Source organism: Tympanuchus pallidicinctus, unplaced genomic scaffold (assembly GCF_026119805.1).
Source record: "Tympanuchus pallidicinctus isolate F22 unplaced genomic scaffold, pur_lepc_1.0 scaffold19, whole genome shotgun sequence".
NCBI classification, from domain to species: Eukaryota; Metazoa; Chordata; class Aves; order Galliformes; family Phasianidae; genus Tympanuchus; species Tympanuchus pallidicinctus.
The window spans coordinates 804,463-829,141 of record NW_026294710.1 but is presented as its reverse complement, the minus strand read 5'-3'; the positions used below and the strand labels follow the sequence as shown (position 1 = coordinate 829,141).

General features: G+C 50.7%; 3 protein-coding genes across 3 annotated transcripts in view; 2 read left to right on the top strand and 1 right to left on the bottom strand.

The window, feature by feature from the left end:
* The window catches only part of NDOR1 (NADPH dependent diflavin oxidoreductase 1), a 235,727-nt gene that overhangs the window by 173,619 nt on the left and 37,429 nt on the right, over positions 1 to 24,679 (top strand). The gene's annotated exons all lie outside the window — the stretch shown is intronic.
* On the top strand, positions 470 to 14,667 carry NOXA1 (NADPH oxidase activator 1). The gene is made up of 15 exons (XM_052681318.1): positions 470 to 793; positions 1,991 to 2,073; positions 3,461 to 3,569; positions 5,697 to 5,831; positions 6,844 to 6,951; positions 7,664 to 7,723; positions 8,314 to 8,351; positions 8,863 to 9,004; positions 10,296 to 10,349; positions 11,221 to 11,293; positions 11,481 to 11,539; positions 12,452 to 12,621; positions 13,214 to 13,319; positions 13,412 to 13,535; positions 13,733 to 14,667. The coding sequence occupies exons 1-15, from the start codon at positions 620 to 622 to the stop codon at positions 13,822 to 13,824; spliced, it is 1,527 nt and encodes a 508-aa protein (XP_052537278.1). The 5' UTR covers positions 470 to 619; the 3' UTR covers positions 13,825 to 14,667.
* LOC128079782 (ectonucleoside triphosphate diphosphohydrolase 8) lies at positions 14,663 to 24,636 on the bottom strand. The gene is made up of 10 exons (XM_052681324.1): positions 23,863 to 24,636; positions 21,418 to 22,690; positions 20,883 to 21,000; positions 19,935 to 20,085; positions 19,090 to 19,249; positions 18,348 to 18,578; positions 16,988 to 17,251; positions 16,322 to 16,432; positions 16,046 to 16,180; positions 14,663 to 15,436 (listed from the first exon to the last, which is right to left on the bottom strand). Exons 2-10 carry the CDS (start codon positions 21,535 to 21,537, stop codon positions 15,245 to 15,247), a joined length of 1,482 nt encoding a protein of 493 aa, XP_052537284.1. The 5' UTR covers positions 21,538 to 22,690; positions 23,863 to 24,636; the 3' UTR covers positions 14,663 to 15,244.

Here is a 24,679-nt window from a genome sequence, read left to right as displayed (position 1 = left end):
CTCAAACCCTTCCCCGCAGCTGCCGCTCCCGGAACTCCCCGCTCCGGTCCCGCGCGCCGCCGGACCTCATTCCTGTGGACACCGCACGCTGCGCCGGCAGGGGGCGCTACAATCCGCAGCAGCGCTGCGAGCCCCGAGGGGCGGGGCGGGAGGGATGTACCGTAGTGACCGGAACGCGGGGCTGCCGTCCGCCTACCGTATTTACTGTACTTAACGGGAATGACTGTGCAGCAGCGAGAGTGCATCTTTATTTAAACGTTTCAAAAAGCAGCGCTATGGGCTGTGCTACTCCTGCAGCTGCCCCATCAGGGGCTGCTCTCCGCGCTGATTTATTGGTGGCTTTTTGACCTTCCATTGGTCAGAGCCCGCATCCCCCTGTTCCTGTCGCGTTTATGACTTCTTATCTCAGCTTTTCCCCCAGAATGTCGCCCGCACAGTGCCTGAGTGCCCGCACACCCCCACCCAGCAGGGCTCGCACCCGCAGGGCCGTGGCGTGGTCCCGCATCCCGCCTCCCTTCAGCCGCCCCGGGCAAGAGGGAGCCGGGCGCAGCACTTCCTCGTTGTCCGCCTCCGCCCGCCCCGCACACAGGTGAGGCCGTGCGGGAGCCGGCTGTGCGCGATGGCGTACCGGGAGCTGCTGAAGCGCTGGCACCGAGCCGTGCTGGCAGCGGACGACGGGGATTGGGACGCGGCCTTGGACGCGTTCTGCGGCATCGAGGAGCCGCCGGCCAGGATCTGCTTCAACGTGGGCTGCGTGCATCTGCGAGCCGGGCGGCTGCGGGACGCCCTGCGGGTGAGGGGGGCGCGGCGGGGGGCTCGGGCTGCTCTGCTCGACCCAGTGTGTGAGGGAAAAACGCCCCAGGCGCTCCTCCACGACGCCTTTCTCGAACTGGTGAAATCTACCGGTCTTGATGCCTGTCAGAGAGAACCAGTGGGCGTAAAACAGGGAGCTCTGCAGCTCTGCGCGTCCCCTGGCGATGCTGTACGAGCTGAGTTTGCCGAGAAGGAGCCGCTATCGCGGAATATCGCGTCTGGTGCGATGTGGGGCGGGCGTGCAAGTGCTGGGAAAAAGTCTCATCGCAGCTTCCAGCAGCCAGGCATCTGCACAGCTCGCTGTCAGCAGCCCGCCGAGGTGTATATGGTACTCTCGAACAGCAGAAGGCAGAATTCAGGCTGTGCTGGAAGGGGCAGAGCTGTGTCTCATACCTGTGAGAGACGGTGCCTGAGAGCCTCTGAACAGCCCCAGGGAGCGGGGACATGGCTCGGCTGTGCTTCTGTGTAGACCAACAGTTGGTTGTTTTGTCCTCTTACAGAACAGCAGAGCAGAGCAAGGAGTGCTGGCTGAGCCGCAGGAGGAGCCAGACACCCTGCCAAAGGGACACCCTGAGTCCTGCAGTGCCTTTTCCTCACTGCGGTGCTGGGCAACATGAGGACGCCCAGAGGGCCGGGCTCGATTCACTGTCTTCATGCTGCCACGCTGCAGTAGTTGTGCGAAGAGGCCTCCCAGCATTCTCAGGCAGATTCTCGGGAAGGCTGTTTTGTAGCAGAGTGGGAAACTTTGAACCGTTGGCCACAAGCTGTTACCGGCTTTGCTGATATTCAGCTGGAAACTAGAAGCAGAAATATTGCATTTAAGTGCACTTTGTGAAGCCCTTCGGTTTCTCTCTTTATGCACAGGTCACTGTAGGCAGATTCAAACAGCCTGCTGTTAGATCAAGCTCTGCTCCAGGCAACAGGGCTCGCAGGTTGCAAGACATTGGATGGCAGACAGATCTCATTTGTTGCATTCAGTCTTTTTTTCCCAAGGAAGGGTAAAATCTTGAAGCTCAGCTCATGGAGAAGCAAAACCTGAGAGAGGACTTGGAGCCATTTCCTGCCCCTCAGCTGGGATCACAGCTCCACATTTCTCAGAGCAGACAAGCTGTTCACAAGCCTAGGGACTGATGGAGGAGTCCTCACTCATCCCCAAGATGTCTGTTTTTCTCCATAGGCATTTGATAAAACAGTTACAAAGGACAACTCCCTCGCTGTCGGCTACTTTCAGAGAGGGTTTGTTTGCCTGCAGTTGGAAATGTAAGTAATATTCTTTCCTGCTCATTCTTTTGTTTTCTGCTTTTAGTACAGCTTTATCCCTAAAACTTGATCCTCCACTAATTTTAAGCATTTTATATGGTCTGGTTTGGCCTTATAAACCGTGTTACAGGTCAGCAAGTCTCATCTTCCATTTACAGAGGAGAACTGAGCAGATGCAAGCTGTGCAGCTTCAGAACCCCAGCAGTGGCTGATATGTACCATTATTGACCTGTACACGCAGGGAAAGAAGCCAAAGCCACTCCTGTATGCTGGGCTGATGGAGGGTTACGTTGCCATTCAGTTTGTCACAAGAAGTGAAAAACTTATAGTTGCACTGTCTCATGTGTCTTCATACGTTACATGCAAGTCTGGCCTTCCCAAGCCCACAGTCTGCCCTGCTGTCCGACCCTCTGCTGACTGGTTGCTGTCAGCCTTATCTTGCTCACTGATTTAACAGTAGAATTGCTCCACAGTCATCGTGGGATTGTTCCCTGTTTCTGGGGTTAAACCTCAGTGACATCCTGCTCACAGAGGTGCATGGAAGACTTCACAGGTCTCCTCTGACCTTCAGTTACTGTTTCCTGTTATTTTCCCCATTTTTTCCCAGTTAAGTTCTCAGAACTACTATCTTTACCTTTGGAAATGAGATGAGTGAGCAGTTACATGCTGTGTGCCACCACCAGCAGAGCCATCCATGCTCCTGGATGGTTGTGCCTTGGCCGGGGCTGCAGCTGTTCCCCTCTGCCTCTTGATGGGGTGACCATTGCACAGCCCTTCCTGAACCCTTCATTTCTCAGCCTGCGATCTCAGTGGGACCTGTTTTGATTTCAGTTGACAGTGGTGTAAATTCAGACTAACCCTCTGCTCTAGGAGTTTCTCCAAATTTCTACTAGTAGTTGCGGTTGGACCTGGAGGTCTTTTCCAACCTGAGCAATGCTATGATTCTATGAACAGTGCTCTGTCTGTATATGCTCACCATCAGCAGGGGTTTCATAACCCTTGCTTCTTCTCTGAGATGTTGCCAGGGCAGAACTGCCAGCAAAAAGCTGGGTAGGGAGCTGACAGCATTTGTAAAGCTTTGTTCTTTGCATTTTACATTAATTGCAGAAATGCAATTGTATCAAATTGTATCAAAGCCTGTCTTTTATCCCAAATAGTAAAGTGGTGCAGATAGTCCTAGAGGAGAGACTTGCCAGATTCATCTTGTAATAACTACAAGGATAGGACAGAGAATTTTCTGTGGTCTGAAGATGACACACATCCCTGCTGCTGCTCTCCTCATGCAGGCTGTTAGGCAGAGTGCGTATTTTTGCTGGTTTACTCTTGAACTCTGTAATTAGAGTTTAGCTTTTTAGTCTCAGTTTCACCTGTCATTTCTGCATTGCAGGTATGAAGAAGCTCTCTCTGACTATCATCTGGCCTTCAGTCATCTAAGAAAAAATCCCTTCATTGATTACAAGCAGCTGGGCCTGAGGCACATTCTCTATGCATGGGAGGTAAGGGTACTTCTGACTCCGCTGTCTTTCCCCCCTGTTGAGTCGTTCATCAGGTTTTCAGCAGCAGGCATGAGTAACCCAAAAGCTTTTTAAGGCCCTATGTTAGGACAGTAGAAAAAATGCTTTCACTTCCGTGATTCAGTTCCTTTAAAAGCACTCATAAAGCAATATCATCTCTGAAGAGTTTTAACAAGTGACTCTAAGATGTGAAATCGTTTGAAGCAGATTCCCATGAATTTTTTTTTAAGCTTGCTTGTAGTAATACATACACAAATTTTATCAACTCTTCAGCTTTAAAAGTTGAAATAGATTGAATTATAGACAGACAGGAACAAAATTTGTATAGAATAAAGATCTTTTGAAAGTTTTGTTCACAAAAGCCATTTTTCCAACTGTAGCAACTGGTCTCAATGTTATCTCTGTGTCTAACCTCACTGGGCTGCAAGCAGCACATTGCTACTGCAACCCTCTGTGTGCAGCTCGTAGGCTGTCCCACAGAATCGACCTGCAAGTCTGAGTCAGAACTGGCTGTAAGCACCTCCATGTTTAGTTTGTAAAGGACTCATAAAAGCTGTGCATGCCTTACTGGGAAGGTTCATTTTGCATTCCCAACTCCATGTACACAGACCGAGAAGCAGATACAGGAACAAATATTTAAACCTTACTTCCGCGAGAGCAAGGAGTCATTGTGCAACGCAAATCAAGCGTGCCTTGGAACTTGTCATTCAGCCTTCTTTAATTCACATCACGTTGTACCTGGCAGAAAGGAGTTACCCTTGGCATCTGTGATGCTTCCCAAACCTTACTGTTTTTAACAGTTTCAGTGCCACGGTACTGCTGTATTAGAGCTCAAATGCACTTGGAAACAAAGGCTTCCTTTAAAATGCACAGGGCTACAGGAGTGCCCAGTCCACCTGGAGGAAGATGGCACTGGTTGTGTGATGAATATCCAGTCCCTCTCTCCATGTGCTCCAGGTGCTGCCAGGCTGTGTGCTCTCACTATTCTGACACTGGATTCAGGATCTCATCCTGATTCATTTCTATCTCACTGCTACAGCTACCTGCAGCTTGTTTTTTCAAATTGCACAAACAAACCCTCCTACAGAGCTGCACCATCAGCTTTCCACATGAGAGACCTCTTGTGGGCTGCATCTGATCCTCTCAAGAGAGAGATTTTGGTGTATGGTCTGGAAATCCAGGCATTTTTTGCCTCTGGTGGAGCTGATACTTCTGAGCTGAATTGAGGATGCTGTCTTTCCAAGGAGGAGTATCTCTGCAGTTCCAGTAGATGTTCAGCATGATCATTCCACCTTGAAAGACTGATATTCAGTTATGGTGTAGGTTGCTTTTCCTTTATTCCTACTGGCTGCACTTCAGTTCCAAGTACTGCTTTTTGTCCAAATACCAGAAAGCAATTTGCAAACTGATACCTTACTATCTTACATGATGTGGTTATCTGAATGAGTCTGTTAGACCGCGCTTCTGCCTTGTTGGACAGCAGTGTTTCCATACTCTGATGCCCAATGGAAAGTGGAAAAGAACTCTCTTCCTCTCACTTAAGCATACAGACTGAGGCTTCCTGATGCCCAGACTGTAGTACTCTCACACCACCTCTTCAAAGAGCGTATTTACATGCTGGGTAGCAAGCTACAGCTGCAACCTGCACCTTCAGAGCCCACGCAAAGGGCAGAAATTTCAGTTAGGTTATCCCAAAGTGAAAGAGAAGATTACAATTCTGTGCAGCAAAAAAGATTACCTAGTTTCATATAGAAAGATACCCATACAGTTTGCCTTACTAGCCTTTTGGACACAGGAAGAATAAGATGAAAACCTGTTTGGTAACACAGTCTTCATCTGTTCTTCCCCATGCCTGTCCGTGCTTTGAACAGAACTGGCAGTGCCAGCTGAAAGCACGGCTTTGATCTCTTTCCACTCTGATTATGAAGTTTTCTCAGCTGTGCTCCTCACGGTGCCTTTCCTGCGAGCAGTTGGGAGCAGGCTCTTTTCGTGGTGGTTCAGTGCCAGGTCTCTTGCCTGGCTGAGCCCAGTTGGTAGCACTGGGTGCCGTTCAGCTGCTGCCCTTGGAGCAGCAGGAGGACAGCTGTGCTCCCTGCTTCCTGGCCTCAGGTGCTGTACAGCACTGCTGCCACGCAGTGCCGGCTGCAGCAGTGGCAGGAGGCCAGAGAGACCCTAGAGAAGGCCGTCGTGTGGAGACCTGAAGGAAGATCAGCAACGCTGGCCCTGGCCCTTGAGCGAGTGCAGGTAAGACTGGGGAAGTACTTTGGGCTCGAGCTGAGGAACCCGAGAGAAGAATTGCAGTGTTTTATGTCTTTGGGTTTTCCTGTCTGCCCCAGCGGTTTGGTCACCTGATGACACTCCAAGCAATTGCTGTGTGATGCTCTACCGAGCCTCAGCTAACCTCTGTCACTTCCAGGAGCTTTATGGCATAGAAGCACCAGAGCTGGGAATTATGGGCTTACCTTCACGTTGAAGTCAGTACTTCCTAGACCCTGCTGTTCAGGAGCTTGGCCCTATTCATACTTGCACTGTGAAACAAGTTGCCTCGTGGAGTATTTGAATGCAGATTTGGAGAGTCTCACTTTTCACAAAGCTGGCAGACTTCTTTGAATCCCTTTGGCTCTGGTGACAATTGGTAGCAGCTCAGACATTAATGACAATCACCTTTAGAGCTTAAATACAGTGCAAGCATGTTTATGGAGATGATTCTACATAATAGTTTCCTGTTAAGACTTTTACGATCAGGAACGACTTACAGGTATCTGATTTACTTTCCCTGGAGGGTTCATTATTTTGTTGCTTCCATACTTCCTTGTTTTGTTTGTCTCCTTTCTAAAGAGTTATCACTTTAGTAATCTAATCTTCCCATCTAGCATCATGTTTGTGCTTTACATTAGCATATGATTTACATTCACTATTTACCTGCTCCTCAGCTGCTGCACAGACAGACCAAACAAAATATCTGAAATCAACTAGAGACATTTAGAGACTTGTTTAACAGACTTTATTCCACTGCCCTCCCTTCCCACCCTTCCTATGCTGACAGTCAGCCTTTGACTCCATACTAGGCAGTGGCTGCTGGGCTTCTATTTTTCACGTGCTGGTTAAAACTTAGTGACCTTTATCAAGTTCACAGCTTTATTTTTTGCCCCGATGTCTTCCTGGAGCCGATCTCTCTATATTTGCTTTTCACTGCTGCTGTGATTCATTTGATATTAACTGATGGCTTTTCCTTTATCTTCTTCCCACGCCCCAGAACCATCTATTTTTAGAGCCTATGCAGGTTCCCCTGGGGGAATTTTTCAGACCACGAAAGAAGGAAGTTGAACAGCTGGATTCAAAAGATTTCCTGGGGAAACCCAAGGTAACAGCCATGTGATGATTGAGGTAAACAGCAAACGGATTAACACCTCACCTTCTGACATCTGCAGTGTCATTGCTGCCCACTCCACCCATCGCTGTGCTGGTGGAGACCCAGTGGCAGGGCTCTCAGTCAGGGCATCTGGGACACACAAGCCAAAATCTGTTAGAAGTGACACCTTTTCTATCAAAAATGCACATTGCTGCTAAAATCCTTCCCAATCTTGGCCACTTTAAACTGGAAAAAAACCACCAACCACAGCTGAGCAGGTGCTTACGAATTCCTGCGGCTGTCATTTTGCTGACAACAACATTTTCAAAGGAGCACATTCCTCCTATTTGTTACTGCATTCCCAATGGGACAAACATGCACTTTGCAGAAAAATGCTTTGCTATGTGCTTTAATGCAAACCAGCAGAGAATTCTTCCAATCCTTTCCATGACCAGCGCAGTCAGCAGAAGTGCCACAGGCCGGATCGCTCCGGTATGAACAAAGGAAAGGGAAAATAATCCACTCATACTTTGAAGGGCTTTGTAAAGATGGAAAATACATGGACAAAAATTGTTGAAGCTGCATTTTCCACTAAATGCATTGCTCTGCTTTAAGCCTGACCACTCAAGATGTCAGAAGGAAGTGGTCCGAGTGGAAGTCTCACAGGAAGTCTGAGCATCTCTTCATCCAGCCTAGATTAAGTCGTTATTTTCTCCTTGCACAGGTGATCTCATCCATCATTCCCAATGATGAGTACATTGGCTTTGAACCTCTCAGGCCACAGGTGAGCAGGACGTTGCTGTGAAAAATGGAATGGGGAAGTCATGGAGCTCCATGTAGGGCCTCAGATCCTAACACCATCAGTGTTAATGGATATTAATATGAAATATTAATGGAAAAGCAGCGCTGTTTCTGTCTCTGAAGACCAGATCCAGAGGGCTTTCAGAGCCAGCTGGAGTGCTTTGATGTTGACTGGGAAGGACTTGGCAGAACGAGTCTCCAACCCTTGGATGATGCGCTTTTGTCTCTTCGCTGTGTCCAAAGAGCAGTGGAGATTTCACTGCACTCAATGCACGTTTGTGAATTTACTTTCTTAAGTCTGTCAGCACAGGCATAGCTGGTTTGCAGTTATGTGAGTGTCTTGGAGTCAATGGTTTGCTACTCTGATTGCGATGGATAAAGAAGGAAAACGAGAAGAGGCAGGTTCATCCTGGCAAGGTGTGGAACAGCAGACTTCTCTCTGGATGTTGTGGTGTGACAAACAGGGATTACAGAAAGTACCATATGTGAAGCTCCCTCCTATTCATAGGGACAGTAAATAAGGTCGTAATGTTGCTGTGTAACATACTGTTATATGCTGTTGTCTTCCTACAGAAACAGGGCTTTTATGAACCCAGTGCTGATGCTGTGAGGTATGTGTTCAGTTCTACCCTGGTCTAACTCTTCTCTCACTCTTTCTGTTCAAAAAATCATGTTTTGTTTTCCCATGTCTCTGTCTGAGGACTTTGTGATTCACCCCCACCTGCCCCAATGGTGGAATAAATGTTGAATACAAAAAGGCTTGTGTGGCTGCAAGAAACACTGCACCTGGCAAGAGTGTGGCAGTTCAGTAGCAGCTCTTGTACAGAGATATTGGGACAGTTTGCAGGAACCGATTCAGTGATCTTGGGATATAGGCAAAGATCATATTCTGGCTGGGAAATGGGGGCAGAGAGAGGCTGTAGGATCTGCCCAGGTCAGTGGCAGAGGATGCTCAGCAGTCCAGATCTAGTTCTCAGTATAAAATTCCCAAGTATTCACTAAGTGGTTCAAAAAAACATGAAAATTGTTCTGGTGATAATGTAACAACAGAAATTCAAAGCTGAATTCAGTCATTGCTTTGATCTGGAAGATTTTATCGTTATTCTCATTCTTTCTTTCCAGAGACCGTGAATCAGGCTACTATCGAGTTTTGTCCCATTATTACCCTGAGGGTGTGGAGAAGTTGGCAGTGAAAGCCAGCAGCCTGGTCTTTGTGCTGGCAAGAGGAGCAGACGGCTGGGCTACAGCCATACATGATGGGCAGGTAAGAAAAAAAATAGATGGGATTTCCAGCAAAGACCACAGTCCTGTCTGCAAACAGGAGCTCAATGCAGTGTGTCCTCTGAGGACCCACCTGTAGCACCGAAGAGCTGAGTTCAGGAGCTCATTTCTGCAGAGCAGTTGCTAACTGCAGACGTGATGTCTCTGACTCTTGGCTCTCCCCAGCTTCTCCTGTTCACGTCTGTAGCTCCACAGAAGTGTCCTTTTGGGCACTTGTGCTCTCCACTTTGGGGGATCCTATGGTGGAATCTGGTAGGATCGTAGACCTCACAAAGGGTTACAGTGTGGAGCAGGATTTGTCAGCTGAGAGCTCTAAGAGAGCGAAAGAGAGAGCTTGGTCCTTAACTAGATAGAATTGGCAAGCGGGTGGAATACAGAGATACAACATGGAAAAGTCTTTTGATGACTTCTCATGTGTAATTAAGTTATTTGAAGGAGCCAACGCACAGTTATTTACCTGCTTTTAAATTAATAAAAAATTCTACACAGAACCACAAAAGATAGCTTGAGCTCATTAAGCAAGAGAGACTATGCTTTGAGGACTGATAACAGATTAGAAGAGGAATAAAAGGTGAATGTAAATTAATTGTTTGCTTGTTTTTAAGAAAGGGTGTCCTAACAGGATCTGTCCTTTAGCAGATCCCTGAGTGGCACAGTGACAGCAGTACAGTGTGTTTCTTAAGGCAGTAATGTTTCATGGCAGTCAAACCATTCAACATGGCCTGAAGCACAGACCTGGAGCCGCAGGAGGATCTGAATGTGCTGGTTTAGTCAATAAAGTGTCAGATGAATATCAAAGAAAAGAGGAATTAAACCTTGCACACACTGGAAAAAAAACCAAAAAGCGTAATTATTCACAATGATCAGTTGGAATGAATAGCTCTGTAGGAGAGACTGTTGGAAGACAAAGAACACTGCTGGGCTGGTACTTCTCAGCATTGCTGCTTCTCTCCTTGAGCATGTGTTTGAGGAGCAGGGTGTTGGGCCTGGGGGGTATTTGGTCTGTCACTTCACAGCCACTCGATTATTGAAACTGCTTTTGGCAGGAAACGATGCAAAAGGACTGCTGGATGTTTTTCAGCAATTTCTGGGAACGAACCTTTTTTTAATGCTGCCCGTAGCTGGACCTGCCATGGGCACATTTGTATGGCAATCAAGTGATGCTTTGTAAGGGCACAAGCAGTGTAACTGGGGTTAACAGAAGATGGAGCTGGGTGGGCTGGAGCTCCCACAGCAGCAGCTCCTGTCTCAATGATTTGCTCTTTGTCCCACAGAAGCTGCAGATACCGACCTCTATCCTGGAGCCTGCCTCAAAGATGGATAAATGGGTGAGCGAACAGCCTCAGAACCCAGGGGAAGAAGAAATGACTGAGAAATATATGTTCAGAACTTTTGTTTGTAAGACTATCACAGGATAGAATGGTAGCATAAGGCAAGCACTGCATTTGAGCTTAGACATCGTGAGCAAAGACTGAGTGCTCTTGAACAACAGAAGGGTTAAGAGCAGGAAAATGCTTATTAGTTTCTGTACATCTGATCTCTGTATGGCAAAGTGTAGATGCATGTCCAGGCCTCGGTGTTGCACATCACGGGCTGATCTAGGTGTTGTTATCTCTTATTTACTGGGGCTGACAAGAGAAGCTGCCACAGCTCTCATGACCAACTGTCACATTGTTGTCACAATAATCGTGAGGGCAGCCAGCGTGTAATTGGCCAACCTGCTCCCTACAGCTATCAGACAGTACAGAAATGGGTGAGGAGTGCTCATATGTTCTGGTTCACCAGCACAGAGCAGGGGAATCTGCAATGGGACAGAAATTCCAGACAGACACAGCTTTTTGCCCGGAGGCCATGTGCTTAAGCCCTCAATCCTCACCTTTGACTCAGGGAAATATTTCTTCATCTCCCATCTCCTCCATAGGCATTTCCACACGTGATCCCAGTCCTTCTCCAGTCTGAATCCAATGCTGCAACGTGTTATACAGGCTCTAGTTCCCCACAAGAGATTTTTGTTTTAATTCTGCTATGATTCTTTTCCTCCATATGAACCCCTGGCCATAACACTCACTTGGGCATTTGCTTCGTGAACTGGTCTCCCTGGGAGAATTTGTAATCTGTTGCAGCCTCTGACCTGAACACTGGCCTTGCCCACCCTCCAGTGTCTTCTGCTCACTCCTTTCTTACACTGTTCTGTTGCAGAAGATCAATGATGGGATTCCTCTCCCTCCTGCCCAGGTCCCTCCCAGCCGGCTCCACGTGAAGCAGACACCAGGTAGTCTTGTGGGCCAAGGACCTCTGTGGGTGTTTTGTGAAGCTGCTGTGCCCAAAGGGGCTTTAGGGTGCATGGGGAGGTTGCTGCCCTCTGAAGCAGTGGCTGCCTGTGTGCTGGCGGGTTGCAGAAGTGCTGTGTGTGGCCTCTGCTGACTGCAGGTGCTGTTTTTTGTGTTCTCATTCTGCAGAATCTCCTGGGGAAGAAACTGTTTCTGCAAATGATTCCGGATCCCAAGTGGATTTTGAAGTAAGGTGTTTAACAAACTGAAGCTGCCACTCACTGCCCTAGGAAATGAAGGATATAAAAAGCGCAGGGGGTCAGATTATGGCCAGGTGCTTCAGAGTTCCTGAGCTGCCCCAAAATCACTGGGAAAAAAACCTCTTCCTTTGCCCATTTTTCATTTCCACAGAGAGCCCGTGGGGCCTTTCCTCCATCGCTCCTGATTTCATGTCCCTACAGCTTTGTGAGGCAGCCCTGAAGTTGAGGTTTCCCAGGTCGGAACTCTTTTGCCATCCTCCCGGAGCCAAAAGCCCCAGGCACAACAGTGCCCAGTTTGCAGCCATTTTGCCTTTGAACTACCTGCTATCCCTGGTCCCCTCCTCCCGCGTAACATTTTCTGTCCTTGTCAGTCTGCTTATGATGGTAATTCAAACATCCATAGCAGCTCTCTTCTGGGATAATGCCATCTAATGCAGCTCCATGTCGTTGCCAGCCGGTGTGTGGTGGAGCTGGAACTGATTTTGTGTCCACTTGGGGTCAGCACCTCTCTAGCAGTGCCAGGGCAGATCAGCTCTTATCCCCTTTGTCTTTGCTGCCCGCGTTTGCAGGGATTTGGGGGTCTTGTTTTGGAGCTGTACTTCTGACAGAAGGCAGCAGGACCTGGCTGCACCTCTCCAGATATGTGGAGGACTTGGGGCTCGGCTCATACAGGTTTACATTCAGAGGTTGTTTTTATCTGAGCCAGAAACAGGCTTCCTGGGTCATGGCAGGAGCATTTGGTCCTAGGCTTTGACCCTACATTTTCCCTCTCTAAAACTCAAATCTTCATTTTGATCTTTCACGGTCTCTGCGGCAGCACCGAAGCCAGATCCTGCTTCTGCCAGCTCTGGTGATAAGAGCTCCCTGAATAACCAGGCTGTGTTGCCACATCTCTCACAGGTCCCACTGACCCACAGAGACACTTCCTCCAGCTCGGACAGACCAGCTGTGCTGCGGGTGCTTTGCGAGTGCACGGTGGTGCTGAGGGCAGGCGAGGTGCCCTCCGTGCCGGCGCTGCGGGCGCTGCTCCGGCAGCGTTTTGGCCAGCAGGCAGAGTGTGGGAGGCTGAGGTATGGCGTCCTCCAGCACTCACTGTGCACCCTGTCCTTGCAGTGTTTGGCAGCAGTGATTTCCCTGAGGACGCGGGCGTCTGACTGCGTCTGGTCTCTGGTCGATGGGGAACAGCTGTGATCCACAGGCTCTGGAGACCTGGAGGATCTTTCCAAGGAAACTGTGTCATTGTCAAGAAAAGAGGGAACAGAAGGAAAAACTCTGTGCAAATGCAACTGCTGTGTATTGAATTTTCTTATGCATGGCCTTAAAGACACACTGGAATCAATGCAGAGCAATCTGGGAGTCCAGTGTTAGCTAGTCCTGGGGCGAGTATCCCTGACCGTGACATCCCTGGGGACTCACAGTTGGTGCAGACATAAGAGATTCAGACCTACCCCTCAAGTGCCTGAGGAGGCAAGACCCTCCCCAACAAATGTGTGCCCATTTGTGCCCATTGAGCATGCAAGGTGGCCCCTTGTCATTGCACAAGGTGACAAACTTGGAGCTGGTTTACAAAGAGAGTTTTGCAGACTGAAGGTTGTAGAAGGCTAGATTTGCCTAAATGTCTTTAGATCATATGATTTGAGTCGTGTTAATGAACCCTTACAGCTACAAGCATTTGGATGGCAAAGAACTAGGTGCAGTTTCAGGAGAGGAAGATCTAGGGAAGATGTGGCAGCAGCTGACAGATGGCAGGATCACACTCTGCTGCCAGGTACGTGGGCTGTGACAAGCATCTCTGCTATGCTGGGCTGTAATCTTGTCTCTGCTTTTCCTTGCAACCTTCATGCTGATTTTCTGCTGTAGGACTTGGACTCCCACTCAGGCAGACCCATCCTCTACCGGATGCTGGCTCAGCACTCGTACCCTGCACAGGGACCAGGAGACCTGGAGTTCAACAAGGGGGATGTGCTGGATATTCTCTCTGAAGGTAGCTCTCCAGTCCTATCTACAGGCTCTCTGAAAGAGTCTGATGTAAATGTGACAGAGGAGTGGATGACTTTTCCAGTGCTGTTTCAAGTTTGTGACAGCAGGAGGTGCAGACCAGAGTTTAACTTTGAGCCATGAAAGCTCTCTAACCTTGCTCCCGTGAGCCAGAGCTTATCTTGATTCTTTTTGTTTTCTCAGTGAACAAGGACTGGCTTGAAGGGCACTGCAACGGCAAGACTGGCATCTTCCCTAAATGCTTTGCAACCCAGACCAGTTGTGCCTTCCCATAGGGAACAGGAGCCTTCTGCCTGACCACATGAGGAGCCCGCTGCCATCGGTCCCATCTGCCAGGGGTAGGAGACACCAGAACCAGCTCATCTGGACACAGCTGGCCCAGACAGGAGCTCTGCTCAACCTGAACAGATGTCCTGCACTGACAGATCCCATGAGGTCTGTTCCAGCACTCACTTGGCAGCATTTCCTGCAGCCTGTTCCCAGACCTGACACTTTTACCTCTGTGGTTCCACTGCCAAAGATGTTCCTGTATAGGGCAGAGAGAAAGGAGGGGACTGTGTTTGGCTACAGGAAATGTCCACGTGCCATGTGTCACACTGCAGGGTGGGAAAAGGTTCCTTTTGGGCAGGGGAGTTTACTCCCTCTCCATGATGGTTAGGACCATCATATATCATCTTCACACAGTGAATACTCTGTGGATCTGAAAGAGCCAAAGAGCTCTGATTCTTTCTCAGCCCAGATGCCTTTGGTTGTTTTCTCAAGCCCCTAAGCAGTCCTGCCTGGATTTTCCTGCTTCTTGCTGTGCGGACAGGGGTCCTGCAGCAAAGAGAGGCAGCTGTGGAGACACCCTTGCTCACACCAGCCTGGGGCTCTGGCAGAGGCTTGGAAGGTCTGTGCAGAAGGCAGGCTGGGCACTGCAGTGCTGACCTGGTGGCTGGAGCTGGAAGGACTGAGAGGACTGTCTGATTCCTGCAGCTGAGCTGTGCTGGGCTCTGCTGATATAGATAAAACACTCAAGTGCCTGGAGCTGGAGACTGCTATGGATTTAGTGTCTGACAAAGCTGGAGTATATAACTTGAACGTGAAATAAACACTGAGCAGAGTTGGCAGCTCTTAAATCAAGTTCCAATTGTATTTTTTTTGCTGAGATATGATTGTAAATAACTTACAGACAGCTGACAGTCTGTCCTTGGAAAGATGTTCTACCACATACTACAGAAATCTTGCACATCTTATACAAGACAGGATACAGAAAATGCCAGTCCTCTCCCAGAGCCTAGGTGACCACCACTGCTCTCCAGCACCCATTGCCTTCCACAGCTGCAGCTGGGAGAGCCAACCCAGCAGGTGTGGAAGTGCCGAGGGATGGAAGCTCTGCTAGACTTGTTAGCGACCTTTGTATTTGAAAAACAAAAAGGGCTTTATTTCTAGCTTGAATTCATATGGCCGTCACATCTCAGTTTGGCCTTTGTCAGCCAGATTGAAGAGGTTTCTGGCATCATTTCCTCGTTGAGGTTTGTAGGGAGCTCAAGATGCCTTTGATGTCTTTACAGATGTGGTTCAAGAAGACTTCATGAGCAGTGGAGGTGGGGCTTAATGCCTTCTTCCCTCTCTTGCTTCCACCTTTTCTTGCACCACCCTCCCTGCCTGGTTTAGAAGGCAGGGTGCCCGTAGGCTTCTTGGAGCTACTTGGAGCTACTTGGATTTCCAGAAACACTGGAGGAGAATTGCCACCAGGCCTGTAGCTATAGCCAGCACAATGAAGGAGATGGCTCCTGCCCACAGACTGGGCTGCTGCCCCTTGATGTGTTCCAGAGCCTCCGTGGGGATCATGTTGGTGAGATTCAGCATGAAGCCCAGCGTCCAGCCAATATCTGTGTTTCCTGCCTGAGGTGACAGAACACAGGAGATCATCAGAAAGTGCCTCCCTGGGCAGTGGTGGCTTTAGTGTGAGGGACGGTGGCAGACCTGGTCCCACCAGTGCCAGTTACACAGCAGCTTTGCTCTCCCCTTTCCCAAGGGCTTAAAGGGCAGCTGCTGTTGTGCAGATGTGCCTCTGTGACCTGTGTTTTCCTCCCCTCAAAATCCTTCAAATTTGATTTCATTCTGGTTCATGTGGCTCATGGGGCCACAATCGCTTCCCTGCTGTTTATGTGAATTCTGCACAGCATTAGTGATCAAAGTGGCTGAATCTTACTCTGCACTTCTCTCACCCCCTTAAAATTAGCTTATGTTTCCACCAGAGTACATAAGAGCGGGGGTCAGTGGTTTGAGGGCAGGCAGGACTGAAGCTGTGCTGGGATCCCCAGACACGAGGTAAGGAGACATTTCTGGTGCAGGAGATTGCAGGGATGGTGCTCCGGAATCACAGAATTGTAGGGATTGTAGAGATCATCGAGTCCAGCCCCCCTGCAAAACACTGTGTCCCTGGGCCAGGGCAAGGACGTGGCCACAGCTGCCTGCCTGTTCCCTCTGCCCCACGAGGCTTTTTTTTACCTTCTGGCTGAAGTGGATGTTGCTCCACGTGCGCTCATCAAACTTATAGCCATCGACCAGCAGTGTCAAGATGTAAAGTCCCACCACGCAGTACGTGTGTAGGTGCTCCTTATTGTCTGGGAAAGTCTCCACCAGCTTCAGAGTCATCGAGGGACACAATATAATGAGGAATGAAACCTTCCCTGGCCCAGAGAACAGCAGAGCACGTGCTTTCTGGGCAGGGATTCGGGAGAGGACAGGCAGAGGACTCCCTGGTGCCCTTTACAAGGCTCTCACCTTGGACCAGTTCTTGTTACAGAAGTCCCAGACTGTGGCATTGACATGGCTTAGAGACTGCTGGCTGGTCAGGTTCAGGAAGGAGAAGGTGTAGTAGAACCCAGCAAAGGCCTGGAGAAGAAGGGGTGATGGTAAAAACTGCATCTCCCTCCTCACCCAAAGGAAAGCCTCTTCTCACAGCACCTCTGGGCTTGGGGTCAGCACTGCCATCCCTGCCTCAGACAAGTGGGGTATCCAATTAAGAGGGCTGGCTGAGCCTGTGGCAGAGCATCTCACTGCAACCTCTTGGATCAGATCTTAGAGTAAAGCCTGACCCAACAGACCCTCTGCTGGGGGGAAGATTTCCATGTGATCTCTGTGGTTCTGCATCCACCTGATAGTCTACCACACTTGGAGGCCATGGACAAGCCTTTGGTTTCTGTTTGCGCTCAGGAGCCTGGCCAGCTCAGGCTTGTTCCTCGTGGACAAAATCTTCCAATTTCCCTCAGGGGGAGCTGGGACATTGCAGAAGGCAGAATTCACCTTCCAGCTTAGGGGCAGAGGTTTGCAGATGGGGCCAGCTTTGAAGTCCCCTCTTTTGCTTCCCCTTCTCACAACCAACAGTAGGGAAGACTTCCACCCTCCATTCCCGCACCCACACCAGCACCAACAGCCGAGGCTCCTTACAAAGAACTGTCCCCTCACAGGTGGCTGATAGACCCCGTCGAACCCACACGTCCTGTTGGCCCCACAGGTGAAGTTGAAGAGCTTCAGGATGGCGGTGCGGCACGCCGCCGGGTTCCCCATCCCTGTTACTGTGAGGATCTGTGCAGGGCTGAGCGTGCTTGGAATGGGGACGCAGGGACTGTCGTAGAGCTCTGCTACGGTGATGTTCTCCTGGTATCCCTTGGGGTAGCAGGGGTGTGATATCTGCTGGGCGTACCGGCTGTCCTGTTGAGAGAGAAGCAGCCATTACCTCTTGTGCTTGATGTGGGATGCCGGTGATAACTTACCCCGCAGCTCAGCCTGTGCTTACACCCCCCCTGAAAGCAGGATCTAGATCCCAGGAGGACTTGAGCAGAAGCAGAATCCAACCTTTGGATGCCTTTAACATGCCGATGCATTCTGTTAGTCCTGCCACTGCTGCTGAGCAGGACTGCGGTGGTGGTGCCACTGTGAAGCCTGTAAGGTGCCTGTAAGGCTGGAATCTCGCTCCCATGGCCACTGCCTCTCTGCTGTGTGGAGAAGTTGTCGTTTTTGGTACCTGGTTTGTCCCCACCACATCTTGCAGGTTCTAACCCAGAAAGGACTGAAGGTGCGTTCCATCTGCACGCTCCTCAACTATCTCCATCTCCCACGGCATTGGGCATCTCACCTCCCCATCTAAGCTGAGATGGGAAAATTTCTGGCTGTTGGTGGAGCAGTGTGCAGGAGAGAGTGTCTGGAATCCTCACTTTGAGAAAAAGTCAAAGGGGCAGGTGAATATAACTCCCATTAACAGCTATAATCTCTGCACTGAGCTGTGTGCAGTCTCAGCTCCCCACCCAATCTGCTCTCTTATGGAGGGGCTCACAGTTTGGACATTTGATCATCCTGGCCAGGAGGTGCCAGACCATGTCTTTGGCTGACTGCACTTCTAACTGAATGCTGCACCTGCTGTCCAAGGAAGGACCTGGTTGGCTTTTAAATCACTTCACATACAATGAAGCTGATCCCTGGAAACCATCCAGGCAAGGAAACACTTTATGTGGGTATCTGTGAGAACAGGGAAGAATATAAAGCTGCGTCTAGACTTGGGAAATGATGGAAAATGCTGTTATATGACAAAATCTGGGGAGGTGAGAGCCCTGCACGGGACCACCACTACTTCCACTCAAATGATAAATTTTTTTAGTCTAGTACATAAAATAAAAGCCTTTCTCGGGTTCTTGAATCTGTGAAAGTTCCCTACCACTTTTTCTACATATGCGTACAAATTTTCTGGAAGGCATTTTTCATGGCGATGGGAAATGGTTGAGCAGCTTCTGCTGCCCCGTGGCTGCGATACCTGATGGAGAGCTGCCATCAGCCTCTTCAAGGCCTGCATCTGCCCATAGCACAGGTAGCTGTGGGTGTAGAGTGAGTAGTTGGTGCCGTACAGCCTGAAGAGGACAGACGTGTTTTTGTCTTCAACGGTGACTCCAGGCTGGAAGGTTATTTGTGTTGAGGCTCCTCCAAGATCCAGAGCTCCCAGGACCTCAGTGTTTTGTGGATGTTCCCATTTTCCTGTGAAGGAAAACTGGCCCCATAAGGCAGTCAGTGTTAGTCTGTCCCTTCCCTAAAGGTTCTGTGATCTCAAAAGCCTCTGGGAGACCTTCCACATCCTATGTCCCTGTTTAACCCCTTGCTGCCCACATCCTCCTCAACCCACATAGATCTCTGTATAATGCTAAGGTTTGAGCCCTTGGCTGCTGCACATCAGCTTGGATCCACGGAATTTGAGGAGGAAAAGTGTAATGTTCTGGACTCTGATACTGCTGTGACACCAAAATCAACCCATATATCAATGGAAGGCACAGGACCAGGATGAGCTGGACACAAAGATCCTCCTGCTCTCGACTCTCCTAATCACACCTGTAGAGTAAAAGGTGCAGTTCACAACAACATGCTACATTTGTTTGGATGACCATCACTCTAAAAAGACATTTCACTCCCCTGTGGGAATAAAGAAACCTGGTCTTTACGCAGACAGGAAGACACACACACGATGCATCCCCCCAACCCCCCGAGCCCCCTCCTCTGGCCCGGACCTTGATAAGTGTGTCCAGCAGGTAGTTGACAGTGATCCAGCCAAAGGAGCCCTCCTCGTTCCCGGTGAGGATCTGAGCTCCACGGAAGTCCACAGGGTACTCACGAATGGCCTTGGTGACCTCAGCGAAGACCTGCTCAGCCTTTGTGCTGTTCTGCTCCCTGCAGAAGCAGACAAATCCCATGTGGTGGAAGATGCAATTGCAGGGGAGCTTTCAGAGTAGGCTAACAGTAAAAGGCTGTGACCTGCAAAGGAGTGGGACTATACAGAGACAGCATATACCCCATTCATCCATTGCTTTTAATCATATAAAGAGATTATAAAAAAAGATGGAAAAAGATGTTTTACTAGAACCTGTAATGACAGGATAAGGGACAATGGTTTTAAACTGAAAGAGGAGAGATTTAGATTGGATAAAAGGAAATTTTTCACAATTAGGGTGGGGAGGCACTGTCAGGATGCCCAGAACTGTGGATGCCCCATCCCTGGAAGTGTTCATGATCAGGCTGGATGAGTCCCTGGGCAGCCTGATCCAGTGAGAGGTATCTGTGCCTATGGCAGGGGGTTGCAAATGGATAGGCTTTAAGGTTTCCTTCCAACCCAAGACATTCTATGAATTCAAGTCTAGCAAAGGAGGTTGTTCCTCCTCCAGGGTACTGCCAGGCAGGCACCAGTGTAGGCTGTGGGGTATCCCATGGAGCAGTGAGCTGGCTATGTTGGCCAACCCCCAGCGGGCTGCAGAAATAGATGCTCAGCCATCTGATGATGATCTGATGATCTGCCCCCAATCCCAACCCCACACCCCTTCTAAGATGCTGAAATGTGGGGGGGCAGCAGTGCCCGTACCTCAGCAGCCTCATCCCCGCTGTGGCCCCCAGGTAGGTGGGTGTCTGCCACTGCTGCTCTGCAGGGATGACTGCCATGGCCTTGTCCAGGCAGGGCTTCAGACTGGCACCAGCTCCAGTGGGATCATCTGCATAGCTGGAGATGCCAGATCCTGTAACAGAGCACCTTGTGATGCCCAGGAGGAGCAGAACAGGATAACAGGAGACACGTCCACCCTGAAAGCCAGGAAGACCCCACAGGTTTTCCCCATGTACCAAGACCAATCATGCCCTTCCAAGGGCATCCCCAGAAGGGCACTGCTCAGAGCTGGCTTGCCTGGAGGTGGCACATGCATGCTGCAGGAGCAGACAGAGACTCCTGCTCTCCAAGGAGTGGGGAGCTGCTGTGATGCTGTGTGTGGTTAATCCCAGTTTCCCAGCAGTCAGTTGACAAATAGCATGGTTAGCACAGTTCCTTACTTCCCTGGCAAAGAGGGATTCTCTCATTTGTCCTTTGGAGAGTACTTGTGGAGCTGATACAAGCACAGAGGTGCTCTCCATGCAGCTCAGCACAAACACGCTCTTATTTTTATAGGCTGGTGCTAGATCTGAGCTCCCAGCGTGGTCCTGCACTGGGTGGAGGCAGCCAATATCACTATTTACCTTTCCTCCAAGCTCTGCACTCCAGGTCCTCCACCAGCCCCAGTGCCCTTTCATTTACCCTTCGCCCTTCACCAGACCTTTGCATTGGAGCACAGTTAACCAGTAACTGACACACTGTGGCTGCAAGAGCCTTGATTTGCCATCAGGGCAGGCTCTACAATCTCCCACCCCTTGCCCAGGCACTCTGCCCTAGGTCAGTGGCCTTTGTCAGTCCCTTTTAACCGACTGCCCAGAACAGCCTCCAGCCTGGTGTCCCTAGGCTGAGCAGAGGGCAGGGAGAGGGACAGACAGGTCCCAGCACTCTCACCATTCACAGTGCAGGACTCCACCTGGGAGACGATGCCCGTGCCGTTCTCCTTGTCTGCAGGCCACTGGTAGACGTAGAGAGCCGTGTGCGTGGAGCCGGCGTCGAACACCAGGCCGTACTGCAGAGAGAGGCCGACGGGATGCAGGGTTTCAGGAGGTGCAAAGCAGATTTAGCTGGCTGCAGAGCTCCAGGTGAGCAGGCAAAGCTGCCAGTGGGCAGGGAGTGGCCCCGTGACCAAGCCAAGAGTGTCACCGGAGCAGGGAAAGCGTGACATCGCAGTCGCCAGCTGTACTGAGGCCAAGGCTCTTTGTGAGCTAGTGGGGAAGTTCCCTTGGTTCTCTGCAGTGAAAAGGCTGTATGTGCCGTAAGCAAGAAAACTGTGACAAACCCATTTGACGTGCCACCCTGCACGGCAGTTTGTCCCCATCTTGGTGAATAACAGCACAGCCTGCCTAAAGCTGGGGAAAATCTCAGAATAGAGGTTAGACAACACCTGAGTGAGAGAAGGTAGACGGGCTTCTGCCAAAGGCTTTACCTTAGTGCCAGGAGGCAGCAACACATCCTTCACATTTACAGCACTCAGTATGAGGGCAACGATGCTGAAGACACAGGTGGCTGCCAGGAGACCTGCAACGACCTTGGCTTTGTACTCCATTCCTCTTCCAACCTGCAAAAACACCCCAAGCCCAGCTTAGCGCTCCTGTATTTGCAAGGCCAGATTTGAAATGCAAATCTCGTGGATGAGGTGGGACCTGTCAAGATGGACCTTCTCCCATGTCTGAAAAAAGGGCTTTAAACCATTCTTGGAATCACAGTCACAGAATTCCAGTATGGCTGAGGTTGGAAGAGACCCTTGGGTCCACCTGGTCCAACCCCTGCTAAAGCAGGGACACCCAGAGCAGGGCCATGTCCTGGCAGGTTCCCACTGGGTTGATATCTTTGGAGTGCAGAGCTGCATCCCCCTGGCACCCACATTCTGCCATTATACCTTGCACTACCTCACACAATCCATCCCACAGACTTGTGACCAGCAGGTCATATAGAATCACAGAATCATGGGACAGTACAGGTTGAAAGGACCTCAAGAGACAATCAAGTCCAGCTTCTCACGGCAAGCCTAAATGAGACTATCTAACCAATCCTATCTTGAAAACCTCCAGTAATAGGGAATTAAAACATCTGTTGCCCAACAGTATCAGACTATCCTCAGTCTTTCTCCAGGCAGGGGAACAGCATCTCCATCCATGTGTCTCCTGCCTGGTCCAGCTCTGCTCACCTGGTCAGAGCTCAGCTGCCAGCATCATCATCCCTGAGGCATCAGCAATAAATTGCAATGGAGAAGTGAAACCCAAGGGCCTGGTTCTCTACAGCCCCACAGCACAGAGCAGCTGACACGTCCTCATGCTCAGCACCCCATGTCTGCTCCAGATGTGCTTTTCTACACAAAGTTCTCCCTTCTGTTCCTGCATCACCCTGCTCTGTACTACCATTGTGTGACTGCAGGCAGTAAGCCTGACCTCGTACAGCCCAGCCTGCACAGCACTGGGCTGCAGCTGAGCAGCAGATGCCCTGAAAGCCCTGGAAACAGCCTAAAGAAATGATTCTAACCCAGCCACTGCCATGGGGTGCACCGTGGGGAGCTCACTGGGCTGTGCAGTTCTCCCAGGAACGCATAGAAAATACCCTTACCTTGTAGCCAGTCCAGGTCAGCAATTTAATAGGAAAGGAAGACCTTTGGCAAAGTCACAAAAGACGGCGATTCCTGTTTCAGTCGATATCTCCAGTGATAAATGAGGGTGACCAGTGCCCTATAGGACATGCTATGTATAATGGATAACGTTCTTTTCTGTTCCACGTCATGGGACAAGGGACGTGGGATAGGAAACCTTTATCAGACCTTATCCTATGGCCAAGAGCCCTGCCCCGTACGGTAATGAAGGGCAGAAGATATCATATGCAAGGTGATGAACTCTATTGTGCCATCTCCAGACCTATTAGCCCTGCTGGTTTGCACAGATGTAACCATGCAGCTGAGAAGTGCTTCCCTTGCTCCTGGTTTAACAGCAAAGGAAAAGGTCCCAATAGCAGCACACATCTTGGAAAATTCTGCCCCAGGCAGTGTGCGACGGTGATAAATTGCACCATGTCAAACCACCTTCACCTGCCCTCGGTAAGGCCAAATTTCTATCTTATCTCAGCAGCAGGCAACAAGTGCAGGCAGCACTGAGTCTGCAGGAACAGGGGAGGAGAGTGGAGCATGGGGAAGGAGCAAGCAAGCAGAAAACAAAGAGGGAGGGGTGTGAGAAGCTGATGGGTCTGCCCAGAATTTCTGTGGCACTTCAGGCTGTTTTGTGCTACTGTGTCTGGCACAGCGCCCTTGTACAGCAGGTTTGGGGCACAAGCGGAAGGGATAGAAGGGTGGTGATGCCTTCAGAGCTGCAGTCAAGCCATGCTGCTGTATGGCTCCACAAGGAGCAATGCCCAGATGTTTCAGTGTGCAGAAAGCTTGCAGCTGTGCATGCTGCTTGAGCTGCACCTGCACCGGTTGGTATGTGACCAGACACAGCAAAGTGCTGACAGCTGCTGACAGCCCCTTGCAGAATCTCTTGAGAGGAAGGAGGGGAGCCTCAAAGTTCAGACTCATGGGCACTGCTGGCCATAAACTGTGTGCTGCTTGGGAAGATGTGTTGCTGTGCACATGTGGGATTTGAGGTCAAAAGGGCTCTTAATGTTACAAGGAAGGGGGGATATGCAAGCTAGGAGTCCCCTTGCCAGGCAGAGCAGCGCCCAACCTCCCACCCTGCCACCAACACGAGGTCCAGCAGTGCCCTCCACATCCCCTGCATGCACTGAATCCTGAAGGCACCTGAGCCACGAACCACAGCACCCTCTCACCTGCCTCCCACCTCACCCCTGCATCAATCTCCCCACAGCCAAGCCTCGCCGAGGTCGCCCATTGCCATCCCCTGTCCATGCTCACCTGTGCTGCTGCCAGTGGGGCCAGCTGCTGCTCACCTCGGTGTGAGCGTGTACCTGGAGTGCGGGCGCTGAGCCTGGGACAAAGGCTGCCCAGGAGTCCCCTGCATGGCCCTCCCCTTGGCCTCAAACCAGCAACCTCCCCTGCAAGCAGCAGGGCCAGGGCTGGAATAGAGCCCGTTTAACCACCTCGGTGCTGGTGGACAGACTGGGATCCTCGCCCTTGGGGGCTGTTTGGAGGTGCCTGGCAGCGCTCTCCTTGATGCTGACGGTATCCACGCCTCGAGGGAGCTGGTGAGTGTGTTGGCATCGGGACAAAGCCTGAGATCTGGGAGAGGAGCTGTAGTCCACAGATCTCCCAGTCCCACAGCTGCTGCAGGGCAAGGCATGGCCGAGCCTGTCACCTGCACCCCAGCTGCCATCCTCTGCTCTGCTATTCTGCTGCTGCAAGCAGGGCCAGGCTGGCAGAGCTGCCCAAGGCAGGAATAGGAGAGACCTGGCAGGTGGGGACCCGTCCTCACGGAAACACATCCCCAGTGCCAGGGAGCTGCCACCACAGCCAGGACCCCATCTGTCCCCAGGGGGCTCCATCCCACGGTTAGGGCTCCATCCCACGGTTGGGGTCCCTCCCAGCCACACGGCTGTCCCCACAGATTTGGGCTGGCTCCCACAGCCAGCGTCCCTCTCTCCTCTCGGTGAGGTCCCCGTCCGTCCCCACAGCCACAGTTCCGTTCCCGGACTGGAGGGTCCCTCTATCCCACGACGGGGGCTCTGCACCCACCCGCCCGGTCCCGCTGTCCCCACTGCCGATCCGCGGCTCG